Source organism: Nematostella vectensis, chromosome 15 (assembly GCF_932526225.1).
Source record: "Nematostella vectensis chromosome 15, jaNemVect1.1, whole genome shotgun sequence".
NCBI lineage: Eukaryota > Metazoa > Cnidaria > Anthozoa > Actiniaria > Edwardsiidae > Nematostella > Nematostella vectensis.
Window position 1 is genome coordinate 4,267,842 of NC_064048.1, and position 21,661 is coordinate 4,289,502.

General features: G+C 40.3%; 2 protein-coding genes across 2 annotated transcripts; one reads left to right on the forward strand and one right to left on the reverse strand.

Moving 5' to 3' along the window:
* Positions 1-3,610: 3,610 nt before the first annotated feature.
* Positions 3,611-4,315, forward strand: LOC116620006 (BTB/POZ domain-containing protein KCTD15-like). The gene has a single exon (XM_032385438.2). The coding sequence runs from the start codon at positions 3,635-3,637 to the stop codon at positions 4,211-4,213; it is 579 nt and encodes a 192-aa protein (XP_032241329.1). The 5' UTR covers positions 3,611-3,634; the 3' UTR covers positions 4,214-4,315.
* A 2,807-nt stretch (positions 4,316-7,122) lies between these two features.
* LOC116619950 (histamine H2 receptor) lies at positions 7,123-11,368 on the reverse strand. Its single transcript, XM_032385321.2, has 3 exons — positions 10,825-11,368; positions 8,443-10,028; positions 7,123-7,556 (listed from the first exon to the last, which is right to left on the reverse strand). The coding sequence occupies exons 2-3, from the start codon at positions 9,011-9,013 to the stop codon at positions 7,180-7,182; spliced, it is 948 nt and encodes a 315-aa protein (XP_032241212.1). The 5' UTR covers positions 9,014-10,028; positions 10,825-11,368; the 3' UTR covers positions 7,123-7,179.
* Between the last annotated feature and the right edge of the window lie 10,293 nt (positions 11,369-21,661).

Consider the following 21,661-nt stretch of genomic DNA (forward strand, 5'->3'; position numbering starts at 1 on the left):
TTTACATGACTGACAGTTTGCAAATATATTTAAAAATAGCTCATATTTAGCAGGGAATCTTATTGGGGCTTTGAATGGCGATAAAAGTACTCAGGCAAGCTGTGAAGATCTATAAAGGTAAACTTAAGATTAATGAATTTCTTTTTATAACTCGCAGCGCGATCGGTGCTTTGGTGCAATACGTCCTGTGAAGTTTTCGATTGATATGCAATCAAGCGTAATGTTTTTATCAGATTCCATAGCCAATGTTTGGGATCACATAACTCAGTAATTTGAAAACAGTATGACAGTCATTTACACGCTGGGAAACAAATGTCTTCAGCCTGAGGGGGTGGGGGATGGGGTCGAAGTAATTTCTAACCCTGAGAGATAACACTACTGTTAGTTACCGACAAAAAAAAAATGGAAATATTGAGCGTTCTATCGGTTTGTGGTTTTAGATACTCCACCTGCCCTTCGGGGAAACCGTAAGATTTCTCCTAAGGGATAGCGAAATCGGAATAACCTTTGAACACACCCAGACGTTACAACGACACAGACGACTGTATTTAACCCTCTATTGGATAACCCACCATTTGGTATATGACGGGGAGGGTGAGGGACCGACCATTTGATATCTGACAGGGAAGGTAACGGACCGACCATTTGATATCTGACGGAGAGGGTAAGGGTCCGACCATTTGATATCTGACGAGGAGGGTAAGGGACCGACCATTTGATATCTGACGGGGAGGGTAAGGGACCGATCATTTGATATCTGACGGGAAGGGTGAGGGAACGACCATTTGATATCTAACCGGGAGGGTAAGGGGCCGACCATTTGATATCTGACGGGGAGGGTAAGAGACTGACCATTTGATATCTGACGGGGAGGGTAAGAGATCGACCATTTGATATCTGACGGGGAGGGTAAGGGACCGACCATTTGGAATCTGACGGGGAGGGTAAGGTCCGACTATTTGATATCTGACAGGGAGAGTAAGGATCAGACCATTTGATATCTGACGAGGAGGGTAAGAGACCGACCATTTGATATCTGACGAGGAGGGTAAGAGACCGACCATTTGATATCTGACGGGGAGGGTAAGGTCCGACTATTTGATATCTGACAGGGAGAGTAAGGATCAGACCATTTGATATCTGACGAGGAGGGTAAGAGACCGACCATTTGATATCTGACGAGGAGGGTAAGAGACCGACCATTTGATATCTGACGGGGAGGGTAAGAAATCGACCATTTGATATCTAACGGGGAGGGTGAGGGACCGACCATTTGATATCTGACGGGGAGGGTAAAGTACCGACCATTTGATATCTGACGGTTGGGTTAAGGGACCGACCATTTGATATCTGACGGGGAGGGTAAAGTACCGACCATTTGATATCTGACGGGTGGGTTAAGGGACCGACCATTTGGTATCTGACGAGAAGGGTAAGAGACCGACCATTTGGAATCTGACGGGGAGGGTAAGGGATCGACCATTTGATATCTGACGGGGAGGGTAAGGGACCAACCATTTGATATCTGACGGGGAGGGTGAGGGACCGACCATTTGATATCTGACAGGATGGGTAAGGGTCCAACTATTTGATATCTGACAGGGAGGGTAAGGGTCCGACCATTTGATATCTGACGAGGAGGGTAAGAGACCGACCATTTGATATCTGACGGGGAGGGTAAGGGACCGATCATTTGATATCTGACAGGGAGGGTGAGGGAACGACCATTTGATATCTAACCGGGAGGGTAAGGGGCCGACCATTTGATTTCTGACGGGGAGGATAAGGGACCGAACATTTGATTTCTGACAGGGAGGATAAGGGACCGATCATTTGATATCTGACGGGGAGGGTAAGGGACCAACCATTTGATATCTGACGGGGAGGGTGAGGGACCGACCATTTGATATCTGACAGGATGGGTAAGGGTCCAACTATTTGATATCTGACAGGGAGGGTAAGGGTCCGACCATTTGATATCTGACGAGGAGGGTAAGAGACCGACCATTTGATATCTGACGGGGAGGGTAAGGGACCGATCATTTGATATCTGACGGGGAGGGTAAGGATCAGACCATTTGATATCTGACGGGTGGGTTAAAGGACCGACCATTTCATATCTGACGAGGAGGGTAAGGGACCGACCATTTTGTTTTCTTTTAACCAGGCGCGTACACAGGGGATGCGCAGGGTGAGCGGGGAACCCCCCTTGGTGGCTAATGATGGGTCATTTGTTATTCAGGAATATTCAAATACTAGGCTTTTCGCATAAGATTGCTATGACTGGCACCACCCACCCATCCCCCATCCAACCCCGAGGTTGCACCTTATAACGCACGTGCACGTGTCTCATCTTTTGTTCAGTGACAGCAAAATATTTGTCTTTCTTTGTCCAGACACGCACGTGCAACTGACATGTTTTGTTTAGTGAGGCGTGCACGTGCACGTGCACGTGCAATGCTGTGTTCAGTGGCAGCAAAATCTTTGTCTTTCTTTGTCCAGTCACGCACGTGCACGTGCAATGTTGTGTTCAGTGACAGCAAAATCTTTGTCTTTCTGTGTCCAGAGACGCACGTGCAACTGACATCTTTTGTTCAGTGAGGCAGCAAAATCTTTGTCTTTCTTTGTCCAGTCACGCACGTGCACGTGACATCTTTTGTTCAGTGACAGCAAAATCTTTGTCTTTCTTTGTCCAGTAACGCACGTGCACGTGCGTCTTTTGTTTTCTGTAGTGGCGGATCCAGGGGTGGTGAGGTGATGACATTTTCGGACCCAAAATAGCATATTTTTTTTTAAATAAAATGAAGCGTAACACAAATTGTTACAGCCGAATTCGGTGTACCATGATGAAAAGGCTGTTGACAAGGCTGTCCACCGAAAAAGATATCCAAGAGTATCACGTGACTCTGATATATTCGCTTATAGCAGAATATAGTAGAGTATAAGGTGTAGTCTCGTACCCAGACGCCGCGTGTTGTATTGTAGGGATGTCGAAGAAGCTCACGATGCATGACGGTCAGGATGCTTTTTTTCGTCTCTGCTTCAGGGTTCCTGTGGATGTTCGCGCCACAGCAATAAGTACTGGGTACGAGTCTGTGTCAGGTGTGTTACAGAAAGCGACTGTTTACTGTTTGCAAACTGTGGTAAATCCAAACATTGAGCAATTCATTCCCGAAGAGTATTTACTTCGGCATTTTGAACACTGAAAATACCTTTTAAGGTTGACAACCTTTTTTAGATCAAAAGTTTACAGACAAGGCAGCTAATATAATCATATTTGAATAGAAAGGAGCCCTACTAGAGATATGCATTTTTTAGAGCTGTGAGATAAAAAAAATGTTTTGAAGATTCGATAATTTCACTGCTTCAGTCCCCAACTTAATCTTCTAATACTTTGTCTTTCTGTTAAACACCAACCTGCCTTTAATTTTTTGTCATTGATAATTTCTTACTGATTCAAAAGTTACACCACATTTTGCTTATAAAAGCCGTTGAGGAGTGGTTATGTGGTTTTGAGCAATAGTCGAGTGAAACGATAAGACTGAATGAGTGACACTAGTGTAACCTTCAAGTCATAATATACTCATGTTACTGTGAAATAATAACAGCTACCGCCAGACACAGACTCGCAAGCATGGAGCTAGTAAAGCTGAATATCGGCGGAAGCGAGTTTGTCTCAACCTTGCAGACTCTAACAAGGAGACAAAGTTGGTTTTCAGTGACAGATGCATATAAGAAAAGCCCCAGTGGCGATTACTATACTCTATTTTTGGACCGAGACCCTAAGGTGTTTCGACACGTGCTCAATTTCATCCGCGACGAGAGATTATCGTTACCGGAGAACTTCAAAGAATACGAATTGCTCCTGAGAGAAGCGACGTATTATCAAATAGAGGGAATTCGCGAGGAGATTTTTAAACACAGGGCGAGACAAGCGGAGATTGTTTGCCTTTACTTCAATCAAGATCGCGTCGAGCAAATCGAGGGGAAAAAGGAGACCCTAGAGCGTGTTTTTCCGAGCTTGTTGTCTCGGTATCGTTTGCAAGGGGACAGATGCAAACCGGAGTTTTGTGTGGCGAGTCCAGCCTCGGAGCGCCAAATGTTCTCGATGACGGCAAGTGCGGCTACAAGTGACTTCGCACATCAAGGATTTAAGGTCAAAACAGTAACACAAGTAGGGAACCGAATGCTATGGATATTTTCACGGTCTTGATTCTGCGCATGCTCGGGAGCACGCGAGGAACGCCCGCAAAGAACCCTGGGTATCGCAGCATAAGTTCTCTGGAAAGTAGTAAAGATGAAGCTTTCATTGAAATTTGTAGCTTGCCACGAGAGAGATCCTTAATTTTTATATACCGTAAAAGCTCGTAAAAGTGTCCCCCCCCCCCTAAAAAAATAGGCAAGGCTTTGCTACATAAGTCATACTCTGTTTTGTTAGGGACTGTGCAATAATTGTCAGGGGGAGGGCTTTAAAACTAGAGGGGGAGGGGGTGGCACTAAGTTGATTTGTTGCTAAGATAGGGGCGTCAGCCTTAACTTTTTCGCATAATAACTGCCGCGTATAACAAAGTAAGATTTGGTAAGCTTTTATTAGAAACTGTTACACATTTTAACACAGGAAGCCTGCTACTACACACAAAGTTGACACCAACATCCTTATATGTTTACGAGAGTATTTCGGAGAGCTTTTCCAGAGCTTGTTGTTTCATCTGCTGTTTTTTTTTCTTATGGGTTTCGCTGTGATTACCTTAAATCAAGGCACGTTTGTTCAAAGTATAATACAAAAGTGTGATATTTTTTTATGAAAGCTTAGGTGAATGTCTAACGAATATTTACATAGTCCTTTCCGATGCTACACGATTGTTTGCCGAAAGTTTATGTTCATAACGAGATCTCGACGACTTGTCGAGTGCTTTGCTATGTTAAGACGAATGTTGACCGAAGACTTGTTGAGTGCATAACGAGATCCCGATGACCTGGCGAGTGCTTGCCGAGTGTTTGCCGATGCTAAGACAAATGTTGACTGAAACCTTGTTAAGTGCATGATGAGATCTCGATGACCTTGAGAGTGCATTGTTACGAGGTTTTGGGTGAGCTCTTTTATGGTGTTGGGGGGTAGCCGACAGAGCAAAAAACGGCAAGTGGCTTCCGGCTAGCGGAAGGCTGGCTGTACGAAAGCAAGTACTTTTGGGAGGTAGATGAGGAACAACTCTATCCCGGCAAGCTGGCGAGGCCAACTTTAGGGAGTCCTGACTAAACCAACCTAGAGCACTGCCGTGTAGCGTCCTTGCACCAGCTACAGTACAATCCTAGCCTCCTCCGCAGGCATCTCTTTTCATCGGAAAGAAGAAAAAAGCGAGAAAAAGCGTTTTTTTTTCGATGCGGGCTTCCTGTGGCGAATAGAGGAGTCTCCCGCGTCCTATTACAAACACAGGAATCCCGAATCTGAATATCTGAAATATCTTAGTAGAGTTGCCTGCGGAGGAGGCTAGTACAGCCCTAAAGCTAGTTACTATGGTTACTATGCTACTCAATTGATACTACCTCGTTAATAAACTGGTCAAACTGGTTTTGTGGATGATGTAAGAATAGGAGATCGGATGTTAACTTTGGGAAGAAAATCAAGTACAAAATAATAAATGACTAAAACTAAATTCCTTTGACAGAAATAACAAAAGCAAAATAAAAGGAAGAGTTTGACTATAGCAATACCGTGATTCTTTTGTTTTCTAAGAGACGATTACTAGCGAAATTCCCTGGAAAACAATAGATGGTTCTAAATTTAACTCATGTATTAATAATGAGGGTAACTTAGTTTTGTAAATGTCACTCGTGCATTAATAATGGGGAAATTTACAAAAAGATAAAAGAATCTTTTTTCTTCTAAATTTCCCTCTACATCAGTGCATAAGAGAAATTTAGAACCAAGATGACCACCATAGGGAAACAAATAGAAGGCAGCTTTCTGATTAGCCAAGGAATAGACACTGCGCCAAAAACCAGAGTACTTGATCTCGTGATACCTAAACAACGTTAGACGAGATCCATGTGGGATGATTTTGATTGCTGTACGCATGCGTGCTAGTGACGTCAAAGAACTAAACTGTAGATATATAGAGCAACTATGTAAATCAACTATGTTTGATTTGAGAATTGTTCTTGAAAATGTGGTGGTCTCTAGAGGGATAAAAAGAACAATTCGTATACAATGCCCTGAACCAATTAACCGTGTTTGGTGCCCATCCAACCTAATATTATTCGTAGTTGCGAGTCCCTCCGCCTGCGGCGTGCGGGACTTCAACTAATTATCCCATAATATGTAAAATTAGGTAATGATACAGCGGTTAGATTAAAATTAAAGGTAATCGTTAAACTGTTATTTGTGCCTTGCAAATATAAACTGGTTTTGCTAAACACTTATTATACGCATGCTTAGTCAAACAATTAAGAAACGACTTGCATAGAATAAGGTCCTGGCAAAACATGGACACATTTTGCCGGAAACATGTTGTCGCACGCATGCTTCCTTGATGTTTGGCCACCACGGAAACCTTGTTGCGCGCCACAAATTGTGCCTAGGACACAACGAATGTTTCCACATCGAGGTAGAAACATTTCCATCTTTCCAAGAACGCGTCTGGCCACCCTGGGAAACATTTAAAAAAAGATGTTTGCCCAATGTGGCGGGCAACATGTGTCCTCGTTTGGCCAGGGCCTAACAATTCGTGGAAGCACGAATTCGTGGAACCCGTGGAAGCACAGATGGCCTAGTGTGTTAGCGCGTCGGCCTCTCACCGCTGTGGCCCAGGTTCGAATCCTGGCTCAAACTGGGGATTTTTTCGGGTTCCTGCCTTGATTCAAATTTGTGTCACAAGTGAGTTGAAGTTATTCTCCCGTGTTTCCAGTCTTCTCGGATAAGGACACTAAACCGGAGGTCCCGTCTCTTCCAGCTGCACTGCACTAACCTGAACCGAAGGGACGTAAAAGAACCACTGGGGACGCAATAAACCCTCTGGCAGTGACCACCCCCAGTGACAGTGCTTACTAACCGAGGGCCATATGTTAGAAAACTGTATATTCGGTTAAATATGCTACCCTCGATAAACAAACAAACAAACAAACAAAGATTCCTTCATAAAAGCATGCCGAGAGCATATGTTGTGTGTGACGAAATGTCCGTTACAGTTCGGTTTCCATCTTATCCCTCCCCTCCGCTCTCTCTTCCCTCCCCTCCCATCTCTCTTCCGTAACCATTGTTCTCGGGCTTTCAAATGTTGAGCTCGGGTTGACATTCTCTTGTGCAGGCTTGCAGTGAATCATTTTCTTCACAACGAGTCGAAAATCTGGCTTCATCAGAGAGTAGATCAACGGGTTGACGACTGTACCCAGAGCGAGCGTAATCGGCGAGAGGTCGAGGAGGATTTGCGGCACCAGATCAATGCGTTTGAAAACTGCCGCAGTGGTGTAATAGATAACTGGCAACCAGCTTATCAAGAACATAGCAGCAACAAGAGCGAAAATGCGCGCTACTTTATACTCAGTGTTGGTGACTCGGCCTAAAAGAATGATATAAAAAAGGTTAAGTATTTCAGTGAAACAAACAAATAAATAAATAAAAACATTCAATCAAACAAGCAAGCAAACAAGAAAAACAAACAGGCAAACAAACAAAAAACATACAACCAAAAGAAGCAAACAAACATTTAGGGAATTAAGCAAGCAAACAAACAAACAAACAAGCAAACAGACAGACAGGCAACCAACCAAACAAATAAACAAAAGAATAATTGAATCGGGCTTGCAAATAAAATCGCATACAATTACTTATAAGGAAACAAAAACGAGAAAGGAGCGAAATGTGCAAAAAAGGTGGACTAAAGTATGCACACTGATTGGACTGCAAAACAAGCGTTTCTGTGGATTTTTCGAGCAGACAAATACCGAAGTGCGAGATTTGCGACGTTTTTCCCGCGCTTGAAAATTAGGCAAGTTAAAAAGTTGAGGGTGGAGGGGGAGGGGGGGTGGAGGGTGGAATGATAGGATAGGAGGGGGTTTGGAGACATAACCTATGTTGGGGCTACCAATGTTGGGTTTACCTTGTGGAGTTACTACACAAGGTATACCTTAGGGGAGGGGGATGATACTATCAATACTGGGCTAAACTTGGGGCTACCAATGTTGGGTTTACCTTGTGGAGTTACTAACTATATTGGGCTTACTTAGGGGAGGGGGTACTACCAATACTGGGCTAACCTTGGGGCTACCAATGTTGGGTTTATCTTGTGGAGATACTACCTATATTGGTCTAACCTAGGGGACGGGGATGATACTATCAATATTGGGCTAACCTTGGGGCTACCAATGTTGGGTTTACCTTGTTGGGCTACTACCAATATCGTTGGGATAACCTAGGGGAGGGGATAAAACGAGTATTGGGCTAACCTCTTTTGCTGCGCAGACATCTGTTGAGTCGACGATCACGGTGAGTAATTCTCCTCGCGTGATAGAAGATACAGCAATGGGAGAATAGTATGAACAAGAATGGCGTAAGAATACACACGACAAGGGTGGTTATGACATAAGCAGCGTGCCCGTCACTGCTGCCTTCACCCACCCACAATACCGGAAGTACGGAGAGCACGATTGAGCCAATCCAAACGCAGACGACGATGCGCCGGAAGTACCTACTCATCAAGTTCAAGTAACGCAACGGTTGCGTGACAGCGGTGTGACGATCGAACGTGACAGCACAGAGATTGGCGATACCGCTGAACATAGCGATCGCGTATAGAATGTTACTGGCTGTTGGGGAGTGGAAACTAATTAAGTATTGACAGAAAAGAACAGCGGCCATTATGACGTCGGAACATGCAAGAGACACAACTAGGCAGTTTGTATAGTTCCTCATCGTTCTGTGCTTGTATACGATGTAGCAGACGAGAGCATTCATGGTCATTCCGCACATTGATATCACAGCGAGGGAAATCTGCGTACCCAGATTATCTTTAGACATCTTGCCAAACGCCTTTCTTCCCTTGTTTGACAAATTGAAACAACTCGTCTTCCGTTTTTAACGAAAAGGTTTTTTAAACCGATGTCAGCGTCTTATTTCTTTCTTCTTTTCAGGATTTAGATATATTGATTTTCTTTGTCCTTGAAATGGTGATTTCCAAGAGTCACTATTCCTTTCATATATTTCTGAGCACCGTTAACAGAAAAATGTCTGCTTTTAATTTCTTTCTTGATTTTTCAGGGTAAGAAATAGGTAATAATAGTTAAGAAATAAATTGTTGTTTGCTTTTTTTTGTTTTCCAGGAAAAGGCGATTTTATAGTCGGTACTTTCTGAGCACAGTTAACAGTCAATGAAAATGTATTCGTCTAATTTCTTCCGTCCGTCTCCTTCGGGGAGAACAAACAGCAACTTCCTTGTTTTCCGTTTTTTAGGAAATAGCAATTTCCAAGAACCGCCCCTTTCAATTATCCTGTAGCGATTTATTCAACGAAGCTTCGCACGTCATAGGAATATAATGTTTTTGATCGCTATCCCCGTTCATGAAAAACGCGACAATTTTTTTTTTCTAGAAGATGGTTACTCTCGAGAGATATTACAGTCTGGAATTCTTGAAATTATTATCTTTTTAGTAGCGAAGCATGTCAGCAGAATTGGCTACGTCTGATTGATTTCGCCGCAAGCGTAGTGTCCACGCGATCAAACCATTTACCCTGATTTACAAACAGGCGTTAATGCGCACATGGATTGATTAACGTTGTAATGTTTCTTCTCTGTCTGATTTGTTGACTTCGCCAGGGGCTAAACATTTTAGTGTTCATATGAGGTTCCCGATAAAACAGGTTTGTTGGCGCGGTTCACGTAGAGGAAAAGTAATTAGCGGAGTATTTTTTAAGTGTCAGGCTCGTATGTCTCTCTTTTAGTGGCCGTAGGCACAAGCAATTTGTCTTGTCTACTTAGATAACTTTTATGGGGATTTGTTTTCAGTGCCAGCTGTTATGAGTAACCTGCAATAACCTAAAAGTGAAAAAAAGGTCGAGTCAGTCAAATCAAATAACTAAAGACAAACTGAAAAGGTAACATAGACGTGTTCTTTTGAACTTCAAAAAAGACCGCCAATTTTTTTTTTCTTTTACATGTAGCCAAAATAATTTTGAAATCATCATTAAAATGGTTCCTGAAGATCAGATACATTGCTAGGTTAATCACAGGTATTGCGGACTCGCCAGAAACACTTTTTATTGAATAAGATTAGTCATCTTAGATGTTTTTGTATTTACACCTATGCCAGCACACCCATCTAAGCAAATCCTTGAGCGTGTAAAGTGTTCGTTATATCTAAATCTGACAGCTTCGTAATTTTCTTGGATTTTTATCTATTGAAATTCCTTTTCTGCTTTTTATCACGTTAAATAAAAACCATGAATAGTTGAAAATCTGCAAAGAATGGACACTACAACAGCAAGTTTTCTTGAAGATTCCTCCATAGATCGTAAGCTTTTGGAGGTCATTGCAATAGTTCAATAATAAAAAGTGAAACAAAGGCAAATTACTTAAGCAAAATAATTCCCTATTAGCCCGAAACCGCACGCAGTATTGAATACAAATATGTCGTGCCTGTACAATAACCTTCTCTTTTAACACTTGAAAACCAACGTAGCCTAACTGCGTTTTTACTTTGATATCCAATAGCCTTGTGTTTGTTCAACTCACACCCCCACCCGCTATAACATGTATTTAATTTGTTTTTATACCTAATAGATAGACCGTTATACAAGAAAGTCAGGCTCAATCAGCAAATCTACAGACTTACCTTGAATACGAAGAGATTATTCCTGTATTCTTGTTGTAAAATTCTCATTCATTCAATGCTCATTTGTCCATGCATGCAGCGAGCAAGAGCAAAAAGCATTGTGTCTTTTTCCTTTTCCCATTTTTTCAAAACAACTATGAATTTTTAATCATCCGAACGAAAACATAATACTTATTTTCCGCCGTCGGCTAGCCAGGAAATGCTTCTGTCTCTGCGACCTTATTTACAAACTTGAAATCACCCAGATGTTGAGTTTCTGAAATAGCTCGATCAAGAACACAAGAGTTAAAACATGACAAATCATACCATGCACGAAATTCGCTTTCTCCGAATTAATAGTGGCAGCGACTATTTAAATATAAACACTTCGTTTTCCCCTCAGGGACAAAATTACGATTCCAATTACACAAAGTGCGATTTAAAAGTCGCAGAAGTAATATTCCTTAGCTGACGTATTTTTTCACATTGGTTGGTAAACACCTTGAAGCAAATATTGCCTCATTATTCTGTGTAATCGAAAGCATTGCTTGTCAGACTCTGTTCAGTTCCTTTAATATCATAATATACCGTAATTTGAATAAAATGGCGATAAAAATTCTGTTGATTTGTGTGCCTTTGTACAGTATAACTAAGTATCTATAAATAAGAAACAAACTGTGACCTCATTATTATAAAAAGCTGTGAGTTTTTATTGCCAGTTCAAACATACATTGACCCAAAAATGCAGTGAAAATGAAAAAAAAAATGGATATAGTTTTGTATTACAGTAATTTATCGAGTTTACAACAACCGCGGATTAAAGAGGATTAGCACATTTTCTCCAGCGGATACGATCTTATCATTTTAGAAAAAGACATGAGTCTTTCAACGTTTCTCAAATGTAGCAAAAAAGATAATTTCATCATGAATCCATCCTACTACATCAATCATTTTACTACCTGACGAACTGACACGTCAGAAATGTATGAAATGATAACACTCTTTTTAAAATAATAAAACCTTCTTATAAGAATGTCAAGCCTGAGTTTTATAAAATTCTTAGAACATGCTAAAAAAAATTTCGAGACTAAGATAGCAGGAAAATATTTTTTTAGTCTAATGTGTTCTAAAATACAGACAAAATCAACATGTATTTATAATAACTATTTTTAAAAGTATATGTCGCTTGTGTTTCTTATATCAAAAGGTGTTGAGATAAGAATTATAATAACATGAGTAGATAAGTATTCTAAAATAATTTCATGGGAATCGAGATAAAAATAAGAATCCTATAAAATGCCAAATAAATTTTAATTATTTCGTATGGTTCCGCTTTGACTACCTAATCGAATTTTATCAAATTATTATACCGTTATTATTCAAATAAGCGCCCGGAGGCTTATTTTATTTTAAGGTTCTGAAACGTAAGAAAAAAAATGAGAAATATTTTATTTTAAGGGTCTGAAACGTAAGAAAAAAATGAGAATTATTGTTAGAAGGGGGGAGTTATTGTTTATAAATAGATGTACACCATTCAAGTGATGCTTTTATTTAGATATTTTTCACAGGGGAAATTGCTAACAATAATAAGTATTACCCGGCAAAGTTTCTAAGTCACTACAATCAACAGCTAACAAAATATATTTGTTTTTCATGGAAGATTTATTTTTTGTTGTCAAGGGATATAGATCTTGATATGGATCTTGAAAATATTGCCATTTTGGTGTTAAAGCATGTAATGACGCGCAAGCGATCATATACGAACAATACCGTGTGAGCAACTTATATTTGCAATTTCCGCATTTTTAGCTAAAATTGGACCAACATGCTAAGTGCAAAAGTGAGCATATACGCCTATTTCAAGAAACGTTGTCAGTGCAAACGGCAAATGGCGATTGACAAATGGCGGGAGTTCTACGACCCAAAGGACCCAAGGAACCCAAAATATTTGTTCTAAAATTCAGAAAAATATAAATATACATACAACTTTCCATTTAATGTAATTAATATATGGTTCTGAGTTTACTAATCACCTTTATTTTTACAAATAATTACTACCCATACAAACACCTTTCGGTCGTAGAACTGCCATATTTTTGGCAATTGCCATTCGCCGTTCCAGCTGACAACCTTTATTGAAATAGCTAGGTGTATCTTTATAGTATATAGTTTATAAGGCAGAGTCGAATTCCAGTTTTTGGCGTATTGTATTCATTCTTTTGGTTCACGAACACGACTATTTGGGCTTTTTGTATTTATTTATAGTATATATTTATATATAGTATACTATATCGTACAGCTTTATTAGACAACATAGATGCCCAATGGGGTCATACGTAAACGGGCACGAGGCCCATGCAGGACGTACCCCAAAATAAACAAATTGGGAAAAAATGAATATAAAACCTAATAGGGGACTGAGAAATCACGTGACATTTCTGGATGACAAATTCAAAACAAAATAATAGAACAAAAGAAAACAGACGGACTCGACTGCGGCCGTCACATCAGAAACGACGAAAAAAAATCTATAAATGAAACTAAACCCTCTCTGGAAAAGAAGAATTCTGGCTTTTATCGTAAGCGCTAAATAAATTGCTTTTTTTGTTGGGTTTTTTGCCGCAAAAAGCCTGAGCGCGCGTTAGTTTGACACCCAAAAAGTCACGGGATCTCTTGGCGCAAATCCACTATTGCGGTGGCAGTCACAGTTCCGTGCGATGGACCATGTACAGGGAAATACGTTAAATACATTGGCAAGTAGGGCCTGATAGTCATTCTTTAGGAAATATATTTAAAAGCGCGAGTAGGACAGAGAACATACGAGATTCCATGTTTTTACAATAAGATTGAAATTAAGATTCTTGGAACGTAGATGTTCTGAAAAGCGCCGGAGATAAATTAAGATGCGTGCCTGTTTATTTTAGTAAAGAATTAATGTTTTAACGGAACTTCTATAAGGACTTTGTGGCAATCTTGATCAGCCATCTTCAATGATTACATCATTGTCGGTTTTCTTTGTAAATCAAATGATAAAGTTATATTGTTATCAGGCCATTCTATGCGCCTATCGTTTGACATTTCTTGCTTGAATTACTTTTGTTTGAGAATTTCCTTTGTAAATCGGCCAAAAGAGAGAGAAAAAGAAAGAATGAAAGAAAAAAAGAAAAAAGAAAGAGAAAAATACAGTAAAAAAGAAAAAAAGAGAAAAATACAGTAAAAAAAAAAAAAAAAAAAAGAATGAAAGAAAGAAAGATAGATGTCCTGTGTAAATCCGGTACCCGCAATTGGCTCTTCCAGTTTTTTCGGGGTCTGGTATCCATCAAATCGCGCGTTCTGATTGGCTCTCGTGAGGTCCGGTATCCTAAGATCCGGACCCCGCGATACCGGACCGCTCACCTCTAAAGCTCGAAATAGTGAGTTGATTTGTAAAATGCCCATCGAAAACTGGATTTTTACTCCAAGGGTGAAATTGATCTTCACACTAAAACTGCATTTTATTTGTAATTTTATCTAGTATCATTGACTTTATGGAAAATCGGCTTCAAGCTCCCTGTGTTTTGACAATTTCCTGCCATAATGATTCTGCAACTCGCGCGACAATGTCATGTTTGCTGAAAGTTTATTTGGAACAAAAAAAGGCAGCAAATTTCCTCTTCATATGAGAAAAAACGACAAATCACTCTAGGAATTTACCTCATAACCAGCTAAACGTATCAACATTCAAGAGAAGTTCTTTTAGTGAATATAACTTATCGTCTGTGGAGGATTTACAGCGAAAGAAGACATTTCTACGAGCAATTCACGGGAAATAGGATACTTTGTCAGCGATTTCTTTATAAAATAAACAAAAAAAGATTACCCATTTTATGTTGAATATTGAACTCAGCGAATAAATATTTTTAACCTTATAATCCAAAATGTCTCCTGCCTTCTGAGTTAGCGAAATCCTTTTTAGTTGTCTCTTGTTATACAATCGAACCTCTATTAAGCGGCCCTCTATTGAGCGGTCACCCTTTATTCAACGGTCATTTACCAAAGTCCCGAATTTTCCCCCTTATGTTTACTGTAAATTTGACCTCTGTTGAGCGGTCACCTCTATTAAGCGGACGCGGTCACCAAAGGAGGGTCCCAATTGGTTGATTTCATTGCTTTTCACCTCTATTAAACGGTCATCATCAATATTTGTCAGCATGACAACAGATAGTGCACGTCATATTTCGTCATATTTTTAACTGTCTAATCTAATTACTATGGCTAATCGTCTTGTCTTTGTCGTCTTTAGGGGCGAAAATAGCGAAACCTCTATTAAGCGGTCAACCTCTATTAAGCGGTCACTAAGCTAAGTCCCGAGGGTGACCGCTTAATAGAGGTTCGACTGTATTTCTATTTCTCTTGTCGATAAACTCTAGCGTCTCGAAACATTTGAACGGTACTGTGTAACCATAGCCTCTTTAGTGTTCGTGACCAGCCCGAGCCCTCTCCGAACGTAACTTCGTATTTAGGTTCTATATAAAATAAGAAGGGAGTGAAAACAACGCTCGATTCCATTGTTCAAAACCTGCCTAGTTACGGCCAATGTTGTGATGTTGTATAATACATGATTGATTGACAGCTCACCCTTTCTTTTAACTTATCTTGCCGCCGATACACGCACGGGTTTACTGTCGCAATTTGTAATGACCGTCGCAGTTTGTAATACCTGTCGCAATTTGTAATAAAGTTGTCGCAATTTGTAATACGCACCCATCGCGATTTGTAATAAAAAAAGCTGTCGCAATTTGTAACACACCTCCGTCGCGATTTGTAAGAGAATGTCTTCTTTGGAGGTTCTGTATTTCTGGAGGGTTAAAAGCGTTGTGTGGAAATATAAAATGGAGTTTATTGAATGATCATTAGCGAACAAAATCTTCACAAACATCGACGAAAGTCAGAAGCGAAACCAAAAACAAAACAAACAAAAAAACAAGCAAAAACCAAACAACAAACAAAACGGCAAGTAAAGCGGTTTTTTTTTAAATGTTGTCAATAGAATTGCCTTAAAACTTATAAAACATGCCTTAATCTTATTGAAAACATTTCACCAAAAAAACGCTTTACTCGTCCCCTCTCAGATCAGCCGAGTTCCGAGCTACGAACAAGCAACCATTGCCTGGGCTACCTGTGCTCCTTCCAGCGCGGTCAAGCGTAACTAATCGTACAACGGCGTAGGTCAAGGATGTTCGTGGCTACTTTCTGGTTTTAAAAAACGGCTAGCGGCAAGGGGAAAAAGTTTAGCTCGGATGTTTTGCCACATATCGAATGTAAGTGAACCCTGGCATAGGTCTGCGAGATAAAAATATTTTGTTTGTTGATTTTTTTTCCTCTCGAATTTCGACGGTATTTGAGTGACCGAAAATGGCGCCTCCAACCTTGTCTCTTTCCCTAGTAGGGGGAGAGTAGTCATAAATTCCGTTGAGAAAACCCCGCCAGATCGTGTATTCTCTGGGCTACCTGTGGTGCAACTATAAGCCCGGAAAACAATAAATATATTAAGGACCTCGGTCAGTATTTCCAAGACCTCGGTCACGGTATTTCACGATACGGACCTCCCAGCTGGTAAATAACATATAAAAATTGGCTGCCGAAAGTTCCTGGTACATTTAGCCCTGAGGCGGTCCTGAATCTTGAAAAAAAGCACTTTAATACGGCCAAAGAACACGCAAAATATAAACGTAAACACCACACTAGACAACACACGTCTTTTCAACAAGTTGTTTTTTTTATTTTTCACTTATTTTGTTTTTCGCCCTATGTTTACCGTAAAATCAAGAGAGCACATGTCGCGTCCGAATCCGGCTATTTTTAGTAACCACCACCCCACCACTGCGCGTGAGCATTTTTACTCACCCTACCTCCGCGCTTTGGCGTTTACATCTTGTTGTTTGCCGCTGTTTTGTGACTTGAAACCGAAAAAAAACACCCTATTTTCACAAATACCATCGAAAATTTCATTCTAGCATCAAGGATACAGGCACTTGCAGTTTATTAAGGGGATGTAGTACTTCGAGGATTGCAAGATTTTTATTCAAAGTCAAGAGCGGAAAACCTCGTGCTTCAATCACCGATTTTGCTCTAACTTGCTGCTTCTTCCTGATTTCTCAACATTCATTATGAAATCTGTAAGTTAGACATTAGATATAATATTGATTTTTGTGAGTATTCCTGTGAATTGAGAAGGAATCCAAGAAAAATACATTTCATAAAACTATCCTTGTAGCGAGGGAATGCATTTTTGTGATGATCAAAGCCAGCAAGCTGAAGTATCTGAGCTTTTGTAAAAGTGAGGAAATAAAGAGGGAGATATTACTGTATTTCTATGATGTTGTTATTATTATATGTTATATTATTATGATGTTATTATACAAGCTGGTGTCGGGATTTGAATCAAACGCAGTATCACAGCCATTTTATCTCTCGTCGGTTTTTTCTTTCTAATTTGACTTCGCCGCTCAGACAAACAAAACAGTCAAACTATTCAGGGATTTAGCTTTCTGTGAGTATATTTGCCAATCTTGGTAACTTAAGTTAGACCTGTTTTCTTCTTCCGAGTTATTTTACATGATCTCTTTTCATTCCTATCGAGTTGGCAAAACAACAACACGCAACCCGCGGGGGAGTAGGACAAAATAAAAGGAGCAAATCCTCACGCGCAGTGGTGGGGTGGTGGTTACTAAAAATAGCCGGATTCGGACGCGACATGGCGCGCGGGTAATACCAAAGTGTCACTCCCTTATCTTATGCTCTCTTGGTAAAATCAATAGGGACAAATAAAGAGCTTGGGCTACCTGTGTTTTCATGTTCTACTTGCGACGTCACGGAAGCAAACGCTCGTTTTGAAATATAGGGTGATTTTGATCCATGACTCCGGCAAGAGGACGCCCCCCTCGCCCATGTTCGATTGCGCGCGTATGCTTATTTGCGCCGGCGTTTTTGAGCAATTCATGGATCCGACAGGTCAATCACGCGCGCACGAATAGCCAATCAGGAAAGAGATAGTGCAATAACAGCTAAGTGGTCCCACAAATGTCCCACAAAAAGTCGGCAATCGACGGCGAAAAAGATTTTTTTTTTTGCGAATCTGGACAAGCAAATAAGCATTTTCCGGTCAGCGTAAGAACTAGCCCTGTTTTCTTTGACCAGCCACTTTTAGTGTAGAGTTGGGATTCAAATTGTAGACAAACGCGTAAAATACTACGAAGAAACGAAAAACAAAAAGCAAACAAACCACTTACAAGAGCAGTGTAAGTCCTACCATTAAACCTGTGTTTGATATTATCCTAGTTTACTTTAATTACATATAAGAATGAGACTGTCGTTTGTATTTTTGCTGTTAAATCTTGACGTTTGCCGATAAAACTTGTAGTTAGAAGCCAGACGTAAACAGCAAATTCGGCTTTCTCTTCTATTTTCACCGCACATAAATCACTGCAAGTTGACAAAAATAGCTTTGAAAACACATAAACACATAGTACCTACCAAAGAGTGCACTGCTTTATCTTATCATTTCCAAGTTTTCGTATTTCGAGCTGGATTCGGGTCGTTTCCATTCAACAACCGAACTTGTAGTTATCTATTTCTTTGCTTTTCTACGAGATTTTCACCAAGCTTGGACAACAAGACAAGTTTCCATCATGTTAGGTTTCTGTGTTTTATTTCCCAGGTCGCAGAAAGACACGCTATAAACGTCTGTATTTTATATAAATCCGAGCAGGACTCATTGACCTCATCCCACATGTTGTAAAATTTGTGGGACATTTGGGTTGCACTTCGCTGGCTTCTATTTGCTGCTTTCTTATTGGATATTCGTGCGCGCGTCGGATCTATGAATTCATGAGCGCGCGCGCCGTTCTTGATACCGTCGCCGTCGTTAGTTACCTGTAAAGCCCAGGAGATGAGGAGTGAGGATTTGTTTAACATAGTGCGAGCCCTTTAGTGTGACGTCGATACCACGATACCAATTGTACAACTTGATTGGCACGGCAGGGGCGCGGGTTAGGAATTGGGTCGATCGAAAGAGTGGCGCTTGCACAATGCGTTCTTTATAAGTTTCTATCACGTAGTTTTATCAAGGTTTATCACCCAATATTTGCCCTTTATTTTCGCATCGTCTTACCCAAATGAATCAATATACTCAGCAAAGGGCCTAAATAGACGTGCTCGTTAACCAGAGGAATAAGGTTCACCAAAAACTAAAAGTGGCTCGGCTATAAGTTTTTAGTGAACCTAGTGAATGCTTAGTGAGCCAGAACATATTTGATAATTGATGAAATTAAAAAGGAATTAACATCCTTCCGGGCCAGCAACCAATCAGAAGGCGTACTATGATTACAAATTTGGCAAATCGGTATAGTTTACAATGTTCTAACACCTATTTCAAATAAGGTTGTACTCGGAAAATCTATGTGCCGTAACCCGCAGCGCTTCATGGGTATAAATTAAATAATAATATAAGTGAAAATTAAAACAAAGACAGGTTTAGAAAGCTTTAGTATTCTTCTTAATATGTCCCTCTAAGTACGCGGCGTTCAGAGACCAGAATTCAGCCATTTATACGTTACCAATGTACCACTGCGGGCTACGATTTTTTTTAACGATACACTGTTGGCGAGTGGACCCTTTGTATATTAATCATTTTAAAAAGAAAAGGTCACTTGGCCGATTCCTCCCACTTTTACGTTTAGTTTTTCAATTGACCTTCTAAGAAATACTTTTTAAAAGATACTGTGATTGGATGGAAACAAAATTATGGAAAAAGAGGAAATGAATATTAAAAACAAAAGAAAAATAGATCTGATAAAACCTCGAGCATGTGTGAAATAAATAGTTATAACGCAAAAAAAAGCAAGCAACAACAACTAGCTGCGAAAAAAGTATCTAGCAAAAGTCTCATCCCATTGCTTGGATTTGATTCAACTTTTGTCACTTCTTTCACTATCACTTTATCCTTGTCGTCGAGGACATTTCCGTCCTACTTATTTCTACAAAGTGCTGCCAAAAACTTCAACCTCTGTCAACAAACCACTTTTATCCCTTTTCGTATAAAGTGCACCTCTTAAATTCTTATCTCTGACACTTTATCAAACCGAAGATTATTGCCTATTATTTTGATAGTGAAAATCTGAAGAGAAAGTTGTATTGGCACCTTGCCCAACGGTAACACGAGAATTTGTCTGTATAATCCTTTCCACTTTTGTACCACGAAGATACCGAAATCTGAAAATTTTCTTATACTCTTGGGAAAACATGGTATTCATAGCACCGTATATGAAAGGGTTTATACAAGACGAAAACGTTCCAAGTAGCGTATAAACCACGTAAACCTCCCGATGTGGAATCGAAGAATTCCGAGCGAAGTCGACAATATCGATAACGAATATCGGCGTCCAACAACACAGAAAGCCCACTACTGTAAAGAAAAGGGTTCGCGTTGCTTTTATATCTTCGATGTTTGGTCCAGTAATGGGGTTGTTTTGACGCATGGCGTTCACTCGGTTTTGATGGAGGCGAATTGTGTGGAAGATCATGATGTAGCACACGTTGATAATGATTGTTGGCACTAATACGCCGTATAAAACCCAAGACGTACTTGGTGTAAGTCTGGTTTCTTGATGGCAAAAGTACTTCCCTGGTTGGAAAACGTACCTGCGGCCGCTAGCGAGATACTGTGTTGGTCCAATGAAGGACAACATGGCTGTACCAATGATAATATTCTTGGTACGTTTTGGGGTAAAAACAGCGCGGTAATGCTTGTTGCGGACAACTTTGAAATAACGATTTATAGCTGTAGTAGCCATCAGGAATAATGACAAACACACGAAGCCTGAGACGCAAAAGCCCTGGAACTGACAGATAAAGTGAGAGAACTGCCATTTCCCAAGCACAAGAACTGTAAGAAAGATCCACCCAGTAAGAACCAGTACCAAGAAGTCTGACGCGGCCAAGGCACCGATGAATATGTACGCGAGTTTGGTGGAGTTCTTGTTTTTAAAAACGACCCATAAGACGAGGGAGTTCCCAAGAGTACCGACGACCACCAATGCAAAGTGGAGAAACGTCTCTATAACGATACGCAGTACACTTCTGGACGCGAGCTGATGTTGTAAGATGCTGAAACTGTGTTCCGTTGATGACTGATTCATTCTGAGTTATCTGTTGAAATGAGGACAGATATATGCGGCAGTACTCAAATAGTTCTCTATGATTGTTTGTCTTGAGAAACTGGCAACACACCTTCAAGAAAAGGATCGCCTTGAGCTTTCATATGCTTTCGGTAGACGGATAAGAACGATTAAATCTCCCCTAATGGACTCTTGTATTCTGCGCCCGTCAAGTTTTTGATTGCCGTTGATGACGATTTCCTAATTCCTAAAGCACAAACCTTATCCTTGTTCAATTCATCGATATCGCTTTCAGTGAAGAGCATCATAAATGAACGCCTTTTTCACCGTTGATGGAGGAAGTGTTATGAAGACTTTTTGATCGCCACTGGGGCTCCTTATACTCTCGGCGAATAAAGTCTGGTTGTTATTGGAACAACCTTTTGTATTCGGCGAAAGAAGATTCGTGAGACATCTAATGCTTTGACTGGTAAAGACCTAATCCTTTGACGACCAAAGAGTTATGATTTTATTAGTGGCTTGCAGGTATCTAAGAAGCTCATCAAACTGATTGAAATGTTTCATTAAGGACGACATCCGGGAATAGAAATGTAAACACATTTTTCGCGTCCGAAATGAGCCTTTTTTATCAACATTGAAACCATTGACACTTGTTTAGATTGGAGTTACTTTTAATTAAAGTTTCGCAGTCACATTTTTTA

Bases quoted from the DNA above. Each gene is read 5' to 3' on its own strand.
- LOC116620006 (XM_032385438.2), top strand. From the start codon at position 3,635: ATGGAGCTAGTAAAGCTGAATATCGGCGGAAGCGAGTTTGTCTCAACC.
- LOC116619950 (XM_032385321.2), bottom strand. From the start codon at position 9,013: ATGTCTAAAGATAATCTGGGTACGCAGATTTCCCTCGCTGTGATATCA. The intron at 7,557-8,442 runs GTTAGCCCAATA...TCATTCTTTTAG, and splicing joins ATGTCTGCGCAGCAAAAGAG to GCCGAGTCACCAACACTGAG.